General features: G+C 35.5%; 1 protein-coding gene across 1 annotated transcript in view; it reads left to right on the top strand.

Moving 5' to 3' along the window:
* The window catches only part of LOC129232679 (sodium/potassium-transporting ATPase subunit alpha-like), a 108,169-nt gene that overhangs the window by 87,305 nt on the left and 3,528 nt on the right, over positions 1-17,336 (top strand). Inside the window, exons 16-20 of the mRNA XM_054866810.1 lie at positions 7,384-7,538; positions 9,141-9,235; positions 11,581-11,755; positions 12,695-12,825; positions 16,788-16,889. Coding sequence (XP_054722785.1) covers positions 7,384-7,538; positions 9,141-9,235; positions 11,581-11,755; positions 12,695-12,825; positions 16,788-16,889 — 658 coding nt within the window. The remainder of the gene's footprint in view (positions 1-7,383; positions 7,539-9,140; positions 9,236-11,580; positions 11,756-12,694; positions 12,826-16,787; positions 16,890-17,336) is intronic.

Here is a 17,336-nt window from a genome sequence, read left to right as displayed (position 1 = left end):
AATTATATTTTAAGCTTTAAATTTCCAAATAATAAACTAATTGCATAATTAATGCCTTAAGTGAATTAAAATTATTTTAGTGACAAATTAATGATCAACTGATTATAAATGCTATTTTTTTTTTCAATAAAGCACACTGATTTTCCCATAGAGAAGGTTACAAAATTATCGAAATTATCAAAACTTTGCAGTTTATGTCCAGACTGTAAAATTAGATTGCAGCACAATGAAAAAAAGCAGCTAGAAATCAACAAGGATAAATAAAGGGGAAAACTAAAACGAAAAACTTATTTTGATAAAGTTACAAGAATGAGGTTAAAAATAAAATAAAAGTAACAAACTTTAGATTAGTTTTTAAAAAAGCAATCCCGTGTAAATAAATGTTAAATAGCATAAAATTCTAAACAACTTCTTGAAAACCTATCCACCCAGTTCTTTGAATTTTGATGATTCATTCTTTCTTTCTTTATTATTATTATTTTAGAGATACAGTCGAGTCCCGACTTACGCGAAGGATGTGTTCCATGACTCCTCGCGTAAGTTGAAATTTTGCGTTGTGGAAAAGTATATGAAAAACATTTTTTTAAAGCATACCAAATTCTTTTAGTCACTTATAAACACCCCTCAAACTGCTTTAAAAAAATTCCTCAACTACACACCACAATTTCTTAAATAAAGAACTGAACTTTTACCGTATTTAAAAATAAAAAAAACTTATTCAACATGAAATATTTTAAGTGCTCAAAATGAATGGAGATATAGACATAAAATAAAACAACACAGTACGCAAAGTATGTATTAATAATAAAATGCTGAACTATAATAGTACTGTATAGCAAATACAGTAATAATATTTATGAGTTAAAAGATGAAGATGATGATGTATGCTCGATGATCAGATCGTTATTCTCATCTAATGTATTTTTAAATACAGTTGCTTCGCCTTTTCTTTTATAACGTTTCAATTTGGGGCAACAGCCCCTCTTTCTTATCTCTTTAATCCACAATACAAGAGCAGCTTCTATATTAACTTTGCTAGACTGCTCTGCAAGCTTCAGTATTCAAACTAAGTTATGAACTTTTAGGAATATCTTTTTGTTTTGACTTTTAATTGTACGTATGGAAAATTCACTCATATTAATGTCGTGCTACCGTCGACGTTTTGTAGTTGTTCAAGTCTATCGAAAATCTAAGGCCCTTTTTTTTTAAAAAAAATCAGAACCTTTTTTTTTTCCTCCCATCTTCACAAACTTTAGATAAAGGTGCCACTGAGGTGCCAGAAATTTCATACACTTTAAGATTTATTATGAAAAAAATGAATAAATGAAAGATGCTGAGTGGTTTTTTGATGCACTAACAACGCGATGCGTAGATTAGTTTGGTGTGAGAACTTTCGCTGTCAGTGATGCTTCAAGTGATGTAGTAACATTTACAAAATAAATATTTTGTAGCCAATAACGAAGCAGATACTTCCTTCCAAAATAATTTGTGTTGTGGACGAAATTTCGCGTTAGCTCTAAAATTCGTTACTAGGAAAAAACTTGCGTTGTAGCCATTTCGCGTAAGTCGAATCGCGTTGTAGCGGGCGTCGACTGTACACGGAATACTTGGTATTCGGTATACTGTATATCAGCAGACAAACCGATTATTTGTTTTGGCCTGAGTAGGGGAATGTGGGGCAAAGTGAAATGGTTAAGCTGACTGAGCTTTTTCAAAATGAACAAATTGGAAATTTGTTTTGAAAATTACAGTACATAAAAGAACATTGTATTTTATAATAAAACGTGCATTGAAATGGTATTTTTTATTTTCGCCGGTGAATTTTCGCTTTCAAAAAAAAAAAGTGGAAAAATTTCGCTTTATTTTTTCATGGGGCAAAGTGAAAAATGAAATATGTTTGAAATAAAATATTTTCTATTGGATTATAAAAAATATTTTTGATCAAAGGAATCAGTAAATAAAAGGTTGAATGAATAAATGAAAAGATGCTAAAAGAAATAAACGAATAATTAATTAAATAAATTAATTAATGTATGGGGACAAATAAACGAGTGAGTAAAACAGTGAATGAATAAGAAAATAAGTGTATGAATGAATAAATAATTGAATTACTAAATTAAGGTATGTTAATAAAGTAATTAATAAAATGCGTAAAAGATTTAATAAATGACTGAATAATTAAACGAAATTAATTTTTCACTTTTCCCGCATGTACTTGTCTGACTGCGCAAAATAATTAAAATATTAATGGGCTTAATATTAACTAAATAAATGTTGCATCGAATATTAGGTCTCAATTAATATTTCAAATGATAATTGCAAGAAATTTATCATTTAATAATAACTAGCATAATTTTCGACTTACAATAAAATATTACAATATAAGAATCATTTTTCGAAAATTGCTTGTGTTATCACATTCTATGATTTTCAGAGTTATTTTTTTCTTAGCTAGAATAGGCTATATTTTTTACTACATAGTTAAAATATTACTAGATAGGTGGCACTAACAGCAGAGTAAATATTTCACCATTTCACTTTGCCCCTCTTATTCACTTTGTCCCACATTCCCCTACTTCAACATTCGACAACCGCATAGTGAACAAATTTAAAACTTCGAAAATTCCCAAAGAAACATTTTTTATGCAATGAATGAAAGAATCAGTATAATGCCATGTCACAATATTAATTAAAATTCTTACTTATTATTTTTTCTCATTTAAATTAATTTAAATGTTTTAAAAAAATGCTTAGACCTTAAATTTAAATCTTGTTGCTTTTCAATGTTTATTAAATCTTCTGACACATTACATTAGTTTTACTATTATAAACAAATATGACACTATAAATAGAAAAAATTCAGTAATGTTAATTAGTAATAAATTTAAAACATTAATTTATTGCTAGTTTACATTAACTGCTACTTTTTTTACATAAAATCATGGATGTAATGTAAAAAGAAAAGCACTTGCATTTTAAATTTTGTAGCATTTTAATTTCTAATTTTTACATCTTATGAAATATTAAATATTGATTAAAAACACAACCTATTAAGAATTAGTCTTTGTAATCAAAGTTTAATTTGAACTTAATAACAAAAAATGAAAGCACTTGACAATGTTTCAAACTTCATTTCACAATTTTATCGATAGAATTGCTTATAAGTTACCGATGAGTAGCAGCAAATCACCTCAATAAATTCTAATTTGTAATGATATTTTAAGCAACTGGGGTTTGTATTTGTGAGTAAGATAAATGCAGGATTATTTATGACATAAATATATATTATGACACAGCAAACTAATTCTTTTCCATTATTTTAAAGCATGGGATTTAAAAGTATTCTTACTTATAAAATCCGAACCATTGGAAAACTTGATATTCACGTTTAGTTTCTAACGTTGTATGCATCTTAGTTTAGCAATGAAATACAACGCTAAATTTTCATAAAAAGGAATTAGTATTTCAACCTATGTTTTGAAATTTTCCCCCTTCCCATTAGGGGGAGTGGATTGAAAAAAAATAATAAATAAATAAATTTTAAAAAATCTAGGAGTCGGAGTCGGCCATTTTCCCTCCGACTCCGCAGCCCTGGTTCAAGCGAACCTTTTGAAAGCGATTTGTCAAAAATCGCTTTTGAAAAATGCGATTAGTAACAGATTTTTTAAAAAATACTAAGTAAGCACTTTTCATAATGCACTCAAAAGGACAAAATAACTTTTCCGGGTCAGAAAAGACAATTTAAGTATCCATGTAGTTATCCATTATTCTAAGAAAAAGGCTTCACAAACGAAGAGAAGTACGGCTCAAGTCATGTAGAGAATGTTTTATCATTTTCTAGCTTTCAATCATAAATTTGAGGGTTGAAACATGCATATTTTTCTTAATGGGAAAGTTTGATTTGAAATGACTTGAGCGCGCTTTTCTTCGTTAGTAAAGTCTTTTTCTTGGAATAATTGAAAACTACGGGAATACTTTTTCCTTTCTTATATAATTGCCTTTCTCAACCAAAAAAGTTTTTTTGTCCTTTTGAGTGCATCATGTGAAGTACTTAGTATTTTTTTTTAATCCGTTATATTGAAGATTTTTGTTTTTAAATAAAATTTTTATTTTACGTTAAGTTGTACTTTAAGATTAAACAAATCATTTAGTGAAATTCCGAAGTCTCGAAGTCGTCTAGTTGCTGAGATATAAGCAAAAGAATGGTTCATAACATACGTTTTGTGATAAAGAACCTAATATGTCTCTTTACTTAGCCCTGTTATCGATTATTGGCATGGATGAGGATAAAAACTCTAAAAAAGCAACGACAGTGTATAAATTTCATTCTTGCTCCAGTGAAGCCTTGATTCAAAATAGTCATTATGATTACTATTAACAATACTGTTGCAAGGCAACAAAATTTGTAAGAATGGGTTTTATATTCAAATATTTAATGGGGAAAGTGCATGAAATTTGCTGTTTTCCATCGGAAACGAAAAAATAATTTTATTTTAGAATTTTAATTTTTCAGCGTTAAGCTGTACCTTTAAATTAAGCAAATCATTAAGTAAAATCCCAAAGTGGTTAAGTAGCTGAGATATAAGCGAAAGCAGGCCTCAGATTTTTCCATGGCAAGTAATAAAAGTGCTTAATAAAAATGGGGATTATTTATCCAATTTTTAATTAAAATACGCTGGAATTAGTTGTTTGAAATTTGATGATGTTGCTAAAAAAGTAAGTTTTAACATACTTTTTGTGTATTTCCTGAAAATAATTGAACTCAGCGAGCATGACCAGTTTTAGTTTTTAGTATGGCCCTGGCCTGTAACTCAGGGGCGTGCACAGGGCGGAGGGGGGGGGCTCGAAATTTTTAAAAGGGGGTTGAAATATATTTAGCACCTGTAACATCACAGTTCAAAATCAATCTAAGTTAAAAAAAAAAAAACCCTAAACCATGCCCATATTTAGTCATTTAATATAACGCAATTCTCCTGATTTTTTCATTTTTATTTTGTCTATTGTATATGCTAATAATGACTTCTCCGAAAGTGGAAGCTGGAGCTGCTTTAATGAGTGGGAGAGAGAGAGTGTTTTGTTTGAAAAAAGTTACTATATGTTTGAAAAAAAAATGGCATTTGAACCCATGCACCCGACCAATTTTTGCCTTTGTGCTAAAATATAAATAAAATTATTGAGGTTCATACAATGTAAGTGCGGCTTACTAAACGCTTGTGTTTATAAATTAATACGAGTTGTAAACTTTTTTCTGCATATTCTACAAAAAGTACAATACAATTTTTTTTAAGATAATTTTTTCTTTTTGCTGAATTTTTTAAAAAAGTCGAACACAAATGAGGGACTTTTGCAGGGGTGTTCATCTTTAAACGCACAAGTATTCTCTGCTACATTCAAAAGTGAATAGTTTGATCCGATCGGCTAATAATACTGGACTTTATTTGGAACTTAGAACCATATGAGATGAGAAACGCGGTTTTCGAGATGAAAATATATTTTAAAGTTAGTTGGCAAAGTCGTGAAATACGACTCCCCCTCCTCCCCCGCTGAATTTTGCTTAAATGCACAACTGATTATGTGCATAATACTAATTATCAATTATTACAAACTAATTATCAATTATTTACAACTGTTATTCAGAAAAACTTAGAGAAAATAGCTTCCAAGTTCCTGATCAATCATTCAATGAACACTAAAATTAGCTATTTTAAAAAAAGCGATTATTTGCGCTTTTTTAACAAAATATTATTTATCGGTTTAATAAACTAGATTATTATTTAAATTAGCATTTGATTTTTTAGTTTGAACAAATAATTAATAAAGTCATTATACTTAATTTTTCAGTTGAAAAAAAACTATAAATGTTTATTATTTTCCTTAGAATTAATTCATATTTTATTACTAGGGTGTTTTTTTAATTAATTGAAGACGCCGGTTCTCCCTGGAACTGGATGCCTGAGCCGAATGTTATTTCCAGTCTGCTAACCTGACGACTACCCTCAATGAACTTTCCCATTTTGCATAGGCACGTGCAACCAGTTTCACCACGTGGAACTTCTCAAATGGACCCCCCCCGCCCTTTCCCGGAATCCCGAATGGTGCTAGCCCAGTTGCTCTCTTCTATACCACGTTGAACTTTTCAATGGCAACCCACGCCCTGAACCCCGAATGGTGCTAAAAATTGCGCCAAGCTAAGGCGCCAGATTGTTAAGCTTAGAAATTTACTCTTGAAAACAGCCTTGAATGTCCGAGCACCTAAGCCCCTCCCTTCAAACCCTACGTAGAGTTGGAAGACACCCGATTGGTCAATCGTGTTCCCAGTCAGTTGGGTGGAAGCCCCCCGTGGAGAAATTTTTGGACCAAATGGGAGAACACCATGCACCTCGAAGCCACGTTTCGAAAATTCGATGTGGTTCTTTCTCCATTAAAATTTTAAGAACAAAATTATCATAAGATGGACGAGTAAATTACGAAATTATCATAACGTGGAACCGTAGCATGGGCACAAGCCAATGGGCGAGAAAATTCACCATACATTATTTATAAATATACAGGCGAACCAAAAGACCTTTTAATTTTCTATTACGGGCAAATCCGTGCGGGTGCCACTAGTCAGTAATAAAGACGAGCAGCCATTTCGAAAATACGATTTCTGAAAAATGGCTCCACGGTTTGTGCTCAACTTGCACAAACATCTGGACGAACGGCAAGGACAAAGCAATAGGGAAGTTTTCGATTTTTCAATTTTATTTTTATCTTATAGAGTAACATGTATGAACATCATAGGTGAAAAAATTTTTGCGATACGATAAGTAGTTTTTTTTAAATTAATTTTTAAAGTTCAAGGGCTTGTGACGTCAAATGGCACAGGAAGTGACGTCATGCGCTCTTCCGATGCGAGAGAAGTCGAAGGACGTGCATTCGACTTCGAATACGAAACGTAAAAGGCTCATCTCCTCGCATTGAACTCCTCGCGTTTCTGGAACATTAAACCTCTCATCCTCTCGGAAATATTCGAATATCATCATTGATGTTACTGGAGGACGATTATTTAGATTGTGCTTTAACGAATCCGGCCTCCATAGTGTGTTCAAAAGGATTATTGTATTTCTAAAATATAAAAATACCAAAATGTCCCTAGCGAAAACAAGGGATCTTCGGCGGAAGGCTGCCCTGTGACGTAGGCTGGTGACGTTTCAGAAGCGCGCACTTTTGCGCGTGGATTTTTAAAAATTCATAAAAACTCAACCACGGTGTTTTAAAATTCGGCGATGGTGAATTATTTAGTTTTGAGGGTCCATTAACAATATCCAATAGCCAAAATATGAACATTTAATAGGTTGCAACTTCCCTATTGACATGTCTCCCTCTCTCTCTCCGTCACAGGTCGTCTGATCTTCGACAACCTGAAGAAGTCCATCGCCTACACCCTGACGAGTAACATCCCCGAGATCACGCCCTTCCTCGTCTTCATCCTGGCCGACGTGCCCTTGCCCCTGGGCACAGTCACCATCCTCTGCATCGACCTGGGCACGGACATGGTGAGTGACCCTTGGCTCTGAGGTTATTGTAAACTTGATGCATAACAGAGGATGACTAACAACATAAAGTAACATTTAATAGACAAGACTACGAGATACATTCATAATTGGTATAACTTTGATATACACCCCCAAAAATTACGCGCCAAATCTGGCATTCCCTACGGACTTTTTAGGGTTGCTGTTTCTTATTTTGGTGTTGCCAATTTAGGTTTTTTTCAGCTTTTAGGTTTTTACTGTTGCCAAATTTAGTCTTTTCATGTATTTTGTAACATTTTTTGAGTTTTTTTAAAAGTTTTGTGGCAACAATTTTTGTGGCAACAAAGTTTTGTGTCAACAAAAACAAAAAAAGTCGCCAAATTTCCGATTTGGGGTGGTATATCAAAGTAGTTCCTCATAATTTTGTAATAAACTATTCTACCAATATATTCAAGTATTGTTGCCGCTGTGGCACAAAAACAATGAAACTAAATTTAGTCAAGGCTTATGTTAAGTGCAATAAACAACAGTTATCAGAGCACAGGAAAAACTGCTGTTATTCGGCGACGATTTTCTTTTTGAATTCGTCAGCTACACACACACCTCCACATACACCTACACACATAAACCTACACACACATACACACACGCAGCCATACAGACACCTACACATACACACACACAAAAACATACACACAACTACTCATACATTCATGCATACATATAGACACCTACACACACACACACACACAAAACCATACACACAACTACCCACACATTCATGCATACATATAGACACCTACACACACACACACAAAACCATACACACAACTACCCACACATTGATGCCTGCACACAGACACAAACAGGTATGCCTACACACACATACACATACTCCCCCCACACACACCTACACACATACACACAACTACCCACACACTCATGCCTGCACACAGACACAAACACACATGCCTACACACACACACATACTCCCCCCACACACACATACACACAACTACCCATACGCTCATGCCTGCACACAGACACAAACACACATGCCTACACACACACACATACTCCCCCCACACACACATACACACAACTACCCATACGCTCATGCCTGCACACAGACACAAACACACATGCCTACACACACACACATACTCCCCCCACACACACATACACACAACTACCCATACGCTCATGCCTGCACACAGACACAAACACACATGCCTACACACACACACATACTCCCCCCACACACACATACACACAACTACCCATACGCTCATGCCTGCACACAGACACAAACACACATGCCTACACACACACACATACCCCCCACACACAAACACGCACGTCTAAACACACACACTCGTGATTGCGAAAAACATAATTTGAATTCAAGAGGTCAAAATTCAAATTAATTTTTTTTTTTTTAATTTTTTTCCCCTCATTCTATCCATTTTAATGACTAAAAGTAGTACTTTTGACTGGAAACCACACTATTCGTCAACTACATAAATTAGTCTTTCTAGAACAAGTAACAACTTGTTTTATACTCGTAAAACACAGCGAACCATGAGGGAACAAAACATTTTGACAGGATTCCTCTGATTTCAGGTTCCCGCCATTTCTCTGGCCTATGAAGCTGCGGAGAGCGACATCATGAAGAGGCAGCCCAGGAACCCGAAGAAAGACAAACTCGTCAACGAGAGGTGAGAGAAGCACTCTCTTTTCTTCAACTCGAACAGTTTGGCGGCATTTTAAATCCCTCTAAAGCTTTAAAGATAGTCAGTACCCCCTACACCATCAATGTTAATTTGCAAAGGTTCATGTACCTTTTTCTGAAAATCTATTAAACATACAATAATGAAATTTTTTCTGTTCCTTAAGTAGACTCTTTTCTCTATACTGAAGTAACATTTTACAGAAAGGAAGCTTAGTTTTTATTTAAAAAACTCTAACGCGTAAGTCACTGTATTTTTTTCCAAAAATGCTATTTTGCAACACGAAATCAGCTCTATAAAAAAATATTTTTGGAATATGAGGAAAATTTTACTTCAGTATATACAACTAGATATATGGAATTGGTGGTAAAAATTTCAAAGCCTAACACAATTTAGTTTCCGAGAAAAAGGAACATTTCGTTTCCAAAATACCATTTCGAGATATTCCATTTAAAGGAAAAATCATATCTGATCAACATATGTTTACCTTCTTTTGAAGCACTTTTTAACTTACTTCTAATATGAGCACGATCAAGAAATTTGTATCATTAAAAAGGCATTGAAATGGAGTTTCAAAATATATAAAAATCAAAAAATATATTTTTTGAAAGTATTTAGGGTACTGACTCCCTTGAAGGCGATTAACATTTACACCCAGTCGCCTGCGGGGCAGTACAGATCCCCATAAGCAGTTTTTAGCCTGCTCACAAGGCATTTTTATAACCCCCATACGAGTAAAGCCTTGGTTTCCTGCGAGCTTAAGCCCTGGTGTCCTAGAAGCGAAATCACCGAGCTTTGGCGTCGCTACTCGGCGTGACGCTGAAATCAAAGTCGAGTGGATTCAGGCGTGGCCACTCACGACGTCGATTTCGCTCGGACGCGCATGCGCAGAAGTATCAAGTTTTCCTCTCGACGCCTAAGGTCGGCGATTCGCTCCTAGGAAACCAGTGCTTAACTCGTCGATCGTCGGCGTCGCTTCTCGCCGAGGGGAAAACTTGATTCTTCTGCGCATGCGCGCCCGAGCTCAATCGACGCCGTGAATGGCCACGCCGGATACCACTCGACTTTGATTTCAGCGTCACGGCGATTCGCTTCTAGGAAACCAGGGCTTAAGAGGAACCGAAATCCAATTTTAGAAAAGAAACTTAAAAAACTCTCAGTTATATTCCAGAACTTCTTTCTCTATCATTAAATTAAATAATAAAAATAAATAAAACATTGCAGGTTAATGCATGAATATTAACTGTAAAATACGGCAGGCGATAAATTAAAATACAGTTGGACCTCCATATATCGAAGTAGCAAATGGCCGGAAAAAAAATCGTTATATAGAAATTTCGATGTATAGAAACGATCTTATTTTATTATAAAAATCTCCCGAAACATTAAAATTAAAGCTAATTTTCGTGTATGAAACCTAATTTCTAATTTATACGAGCATCGGATTAAATGAAAGTTAATGATTAAAAAAAATAACAGAAATTACATTTTTGCGCATGAAAATACATCTTCATTCTTCGGCAATTCAACTTGATTCGCAACATGAGGTGATTTTCGTTTTGACAAATCGAGAGAAAACTAAAAAATTAATCTACTTAACTTGAATGACTTTTACTGCTGCTATAACGACTAGGAACGATAATCAACAGAACAAAAGGGATGACTTGAAACTGATTTTACAATGTTACTGCTTACAACTAAAATATTTGAAATAAACTTGAGGGAATTTAAGAACTTCAGAACGAAACAACGACCCATCTACACACCCCTCGACCCCAGATTCCTTATGAGTTTCGTAGCAACCTTTAGTGAACATCATTTTCTCCCCTAACCTTTATTTTTCCGAAGACGTTTATTTTTCCGTCTAAAGAGGAAAAAAAAAATCTCCGAATGTCTCGAAAAAACATTCGATATATATAGAGATTTTTTCGATATATAGAAACAATTTTTGTATGTAATAAACATAGAAATTGGCTGGGATTTCGATATAGGGGCATTCCACGGTATTTTTGACATTATGTAGAGTCAGTAACATGACCTTTTTTTGCCATAACTTTTTAATTCACCGTTTGACTTGCAAATTATTTTAATTTGAGCTGGCGTGTTGGTAGGAAAAGATCAAAATAAAATAATATGCTAATCAAACAGTAAATTAAAAAGTTATGGCAAAAAAGGTCACGTTACGGACTCTACATAAATGTCAAAAATACCGTCGAATGCCCCTATATAGAAAATTTTGATATGTCGAAGTTCGATATATGGAGGTTCGACTGTATCAATATCATACTGTGTATGTATGTATGTATGTAACGTGTGGATGTGTGTCTTTGCAGGCTGATCTCGATAGCGTACGGCCAGATCGGGTTCATGCAGGCCGCAGCGGGCTTCTTCGTGTACTTCGTGATCATGGCAGAGAACGGGTTCATGCCCTCGAGGCTGCTGGGACTCCGCAGCGAGTGGGACTCCAAATCCGTCAACGATCTCAAGGACTCCTTCGGACAGGAATGGGTGAGTACCGACACCCTCGAGAATCGACAGAAAGCCTCACTGCCGGAGAGGGCAAAAAAAAAAAAAAAAAAAAATTAAATCCGTGATTTTCGATAAGTAATTTTGAAACCTTTCACAAAAACATGTGAATTTTGAAATACTTTTTTTTTTCTTCCAATGGTACGAAATTTTACCTGAATAAGATGTCATCAAATGGTGTCACTTTATTTCCAACAAATTTGACCCCTTCCCCATTATCACAAAGTTGAACTTCGGCTAACTCCTCCTCCTGTCACATGTCAAATTTGTTTATAAACATATTGTTACAATAACTGTGTGATGTCACTTTTTGTCGCCCCTTGTCAGACTTTCATGAGCCCCTCTCCTCCTCAAGGCATCAGTTGTGGATGATTCTTTTTATTTTATAATATCATAACTTTGATTTACTCAACAATTGTTTTTTTAACACAATCACTTAATACAGTACATCTACTTATATTTTTAAATATTTAGACAACCTGACTTTTGCTGCTGAGAGTGTGGTGGAGGGAAAAACAGTAATCATAGAACTTGAAAAAAAAAAAAAAAATCACCAACGTGTTTTACTGAACTTATGATATGTCTTAGTCTTCTAATAAAATTTTTCACCTTCAAATTTTATGACTTAACAATGATCAATTTCTAAATCACATCTTTCTGAAAAAAATGAATGCACGAAATGACTACATTAAAATCGCCCTTGTCGTGATGTTAGTTGTCGATCAAAGTATTTTAAGTCACTGTCATAGAGGAAGATTATGTGGTCTTGAACTAAAAAAGGAGGAGTTAAAACCAAAATGAAGGAGTTTGAAGGGCCCTTTAGGAAAATTTCCTGAATGAAGGAGTATTGGAGGAGTTTTGAAGGAGCGTACGAACCCTGCCCTTAGTAGTCACTCGAGACTGACCCTTGTTTCTTTGCAGACGTACTTCAACCGCAAGACCCTGGAGTACACGTGCCACACGGCCTTCTTCGTGTCCATCGTCATCGTGCAGTGGGCCGATCTCATCATCTGCAAGACCAGGAGGAACTCCATCGTGCACCAGGGCATGAGGTGGGTACACTTTCGGCATTTTGGCGGGAGCGGCGCTTCGCACCATACGTCACAGCCGTAGCGTGTAAGAAATTATATGCTCCACGTGGTTACATTGCGTAACACTTGACAGGGATCCCAAGATTAATAACTCGGGGTCTCCATAATTGCGCAATGGGGCTTTCCGCGAATGCCTACTGCGCAGATGCATGAAAGCGCCTGGATTATATGGCTATAGACAGTCATGAAGGCATGACTGCAAAAAAAAAAATCTCCTGACCGAATAGCGGGATAAATTTATGGCATATCTCTTGACCGCTATTAGGGAAAAGGGGCAAATTGGCTGCCCATCATGTATATTGTGAGTAGAAAAATAAATTAGTTTGTGTGTGTTGTGAATGAACATAGTCTCTTCAATTCTCTCCCTCTCCAAAAGTTGATACATGGAAAATGTGACAAAGAAGAAGGGGCGAAAATCCTCATCATAGCAAAAATAAATATACACAAGCAAAAACGCAATTCACACTAGAAATATGAATGGGGGGGGGGGGAGAATTTTCCTTTCATATGCGTCTGACAATAAACATTGCGTGGAGCACAATTTAAGGGACGTTTATTAAACGAGCCGATGTGTGCATCACATGACTTCCTTTTACTCCAATTTAATGTCATTTACCCATTATTGGCAATTTTAATGGGATTCGACAGTTAGATGTCTAAATATCACCAACAGTGACCAATTTGAAATCAAGTTGAAAAATAAACCTCCAAATTTGTTGCCAAGTTGGCAACAAAGCTTGGCGACCAAAAGACTGGCGATATATCGCCAAGGGTCCGACAAATTATAACACCACTTGAGTTTACATCGAAATTAACAATGATTGCCTCCCCCCCCCCAAAAAAAAAGTGGCAAAGGACCCCTTTAGAAACAGCCGAATGCAACCAAAAGAGGAGGTGCACAACGAGACCCCACTAGGAGTCTAGGTACCAAATTTCAACTTTTTAGAACATACCGTTCTTGAGTTATGCGACATACATACGTACATACAGACATCACGAGAAAACTCGTTGTAATTAACCCGGGAATCGTCAAAATGGGTATTTCGCGTGTCTATACGTTCTTAGGCACTTATCCTCGTGTGGTCGAGTCGAAAAAAAAACTCAATATTCATTCGGGGGTGAGCAAAATGGAAATGAAGGTCGATTTTTGAGCGAAATTTTTTTCGCGAATACACTACTTCCTTTTTTGTAAAAGGAAAGGAAGTAAATAAACGTCATGCGTTGAATTTATTTAGAAAATAGAGTGCACCTTAGTTAGACAATTTTTAACTTATTAATTATATTTAAGGTTGAGAAACACAATTAAAAATGGTAATGTTTTGATTGTGTTTCCAATACATGCAATGGGGTTGTTTCCTTCAGTCAAAAATACTACTTTTAGTCACTGAAATTGATAGAATAAGCGAAAATAATAATAATAATAATAACATGAGCCAAGAAAATTCTTTCATTTTCCCAACAGTTATTTTTTAATTATTTTTTTAAAATGTCCGATTTTTCAAACAACGAGAGGTCTTTATGACGTCACAAAAGACGTACTTTTGGCGCATTTGTCTGCCACGGTTCCACGTTATGATAATCAAGCAGCGAATTAAATAGTGCGCTCGACGCTTGCTATCAACCCTATCGCTGCCAGTACACGTGAGTAAAGAAGCAAATTAAATAATACGTTCTGCGAATGGCAACATTGAAGGGCATTTCATCATTTGTGATGTCATCGGCAGAAGCGTAAACAATGAAAGCACACCAATTAAAGTATTTTTTTTTTTAATATTAAACTTCGTCAAATTATTTTTAAAAAAAATGGTCAGATCCTATGTTTTGAAGCATGCTCTTTTCAGCAAAAAATACTTTTAAAATTTTGGAAATGACCCCAATTGTTTCAAACACGATGTTTGCCATCGAAAGTAACACTTTTGTTTTGCCTCGTTCATAATGGTTAATACCACGCTTGTTCTATCTCGCACTTAAGGTCCTCGTTCAAAAAATATTTGCCCCTATCTTCACATACATTTCGTAGTAGACGTTCCCACGCGTCTTCCATTAGGTTTAAGTCTGTTATAACTGATAGTCAGTTCGTGACATTGATATCATTCGTGAACCAGATATCGCTGAATAAGGCACATAGTAGCCACTTTGTGTTGCTGAAATACACAGATTGGTCCCTCCAGCAAATCCTGCATGGAAAAAAAAAGATCCTCCAATAGTTGGTGATAGTCGCGAGAGTTCATTTTCTTGCTACGAATTGCCAAAAACGTTTTGCCCGTTGAGTCCAAATCCAACCGAAGCCATTACTGATCCTCCATCTTGTATTCTACTAGAAAAACGACTTCGTTCGCTTCTGAATCCTGCCAGTTTCGTTCCAGCTCACTGGGTCCACCCAAGTTCAACTTTTTCTCGTTACTAAATGCTGTTTATGAGATCGGCAATCAGGGTGCAAGGGCGGATTCAGGGGAGGGTCAAAGGGTCAACTAACCCCCCCCCCCCAGAAGAATTTCATTATGATTATTATTAAACTTCAATTCTTTAAATCCGAAAAAATAGTACATGGAATCAATGTCAACATTTTTTTTTTTTTTTTTGCTCGGTTCTGTAAGGTAGTTCTTTTTAGCGCGTCATAATTCAAAGAATTGACTGGATTTGTTTACTGAGGTATAACTATTTTGATTTCTTTGTTCATTTTCAAAAGCACAAATTTCTCTAATGAGCTTAACTTTTTTCCCAGTTTTCCTCCCCCTCAAACCACATGTTGTGCGTGTCATGTGTGCTTTTTCCTACTATTTATAGATGTAATCTCATATAACCAAAGCTTACGGTAACATGACCAGCATATCTGCCGAAAGAAATGTGACTTTTGATGAAAATTTGAGGGACTATGATAAATGGCTCAGGATGCGGCGATGAAAATTTAGGGGGAGGGGAGGTAATTAGAATGGGTTTTGACTTGGGAGGGGGGAGTACTCCGTAGCATATGAGGCGGTACGCTCCCCTGCATGGAATGATGGGCAACCCTGCTTAACTGCTACTTTTTTACGTAAGAATAATAACGATATCCATTAAAACTTGACCCCCCCCCCCTTACAAAAATTTCTGGATCCGCCCCTGTCAGGGTGTCTGGGGAGGGGAAATTTTTTAGTTTAATAATTGGTTCTAGTATTTTTAGTGATTGCGTGACCGACCGAGGACAAAAATGATCGTAACAAAAAGGTGAATTGAGTTTAAGAATTAATTCGTTACTGCAGATTTTATGGGCTCAATCTCGGGCTTTGAGAAATCTCATTGCTCCTGAGGAGTTGTGACCAGCCCTTGGATTGGGTTTTCTCCCAAGATCTCAGATTTTCAATACAAAACTTGGGTTTTTTGCCATTTTGTTCACAATTCTTGGATTTGGGGGTCATTCATGAAGATACCTTTATTATTTGATCAATAAACGCAATATTCTGACAAAAATATAGGTTTTTTTGGCCAAGCAATCGAGAATGCACGTTTATTTATTTATTTTTTATTTTATTTTTTCGAATTGTTGCGCAAGTACGAAAAAAAACTTCTCTCCAGCCCTGGTTGTTATTTCTTTATGTTGCCAAATCTTTTTCTGTTTATCTTGTACTATCTGAATAACTGTATCAAGTCAAAACAACAGCAAAACGTTCTTTACATTGCTTTTTGAAAAACTGCTCCGAAGAAACAATAATTAAGGTATCAATTTTAGTGTATCACAATTTTCCACTTTATCATTTAAAAAATTATTAATCGACCCACTACTTTGGTAGCAATTACAAAAAAAAAAAAAAAAAAATTAATAAGAATTCGTAACTACATGATCTTTGGTTTTCTTCTCCGATCTTGGGAATGCCATGAGCTCAATCTTGGGGTACGACGCTTCAGAAAGTCATGTGACTGATCCGTTCTTCTTCTTCTTCCAGGAACCACATCCTCAACTTCGGGCTGGTGTTCGAGACCGCCCTGGCTGCCCTCCTCTCCTACACCCCGGGCATGGACAAGGGACTGCGCATGTTCCCGCTCAAGTAAGTGTCTGCTCAGTAGCGCAGCCAGAAATACCTTCTTGGAGGGGGTTTTTTGATCAAAAATGCCTTTAGGAGAGGGTTTTATTAAGAAAAAAACCGTCTGGAGGGGGGTGCTGTTCAAAAATACTTTCTAAAATGGATTTTTTGATTAAAAAACTTCCTGAAGGGTTTTTTTTTTTTTTAATCAAAAATACCTTTAGGAGGGGGCTTTTTGAAGAAAAAAACCGTCTGAAGTGGATTTTTTGATTAAAAAACCTTTTGAAGGGTTTTTTTTTTTATCAAAAATACCTTTAGGAGGGGCTTTTTGAAGAAAAAAACCGTCTGGAGGGGGGGGTGGTGTTCAAAAATACCTTCTGAAGTGGATTTTTTGATTAAAAAACCTTCTGAAGGGTTTTTTCTTTTTTCAAAAATACCTTTAGGAGGGGCTTTTTGAAGAAAAAAAAACCG

Source organism: Uloborus diversus, unplaced genomic scaffold, assembly GCF_026930045.1.
Source record: "Uloborus diversus isolate 005 unplaced genomic scaffold, Udiv.v.3.1 scaffold_13, whole genome shotgun sequence".
In the NCBI taxonomy this organism is placed as follows: Eukaryota; Metazoa; Arthropoda; class Arachnida; order Araneae; family Uloboridae; genus Uloborus; species Uloborus diversus.
Note: the sequence above shows the minus strand (reverse complement) of the source record. Positions and strands in the feature narration are given on the sequence as shown.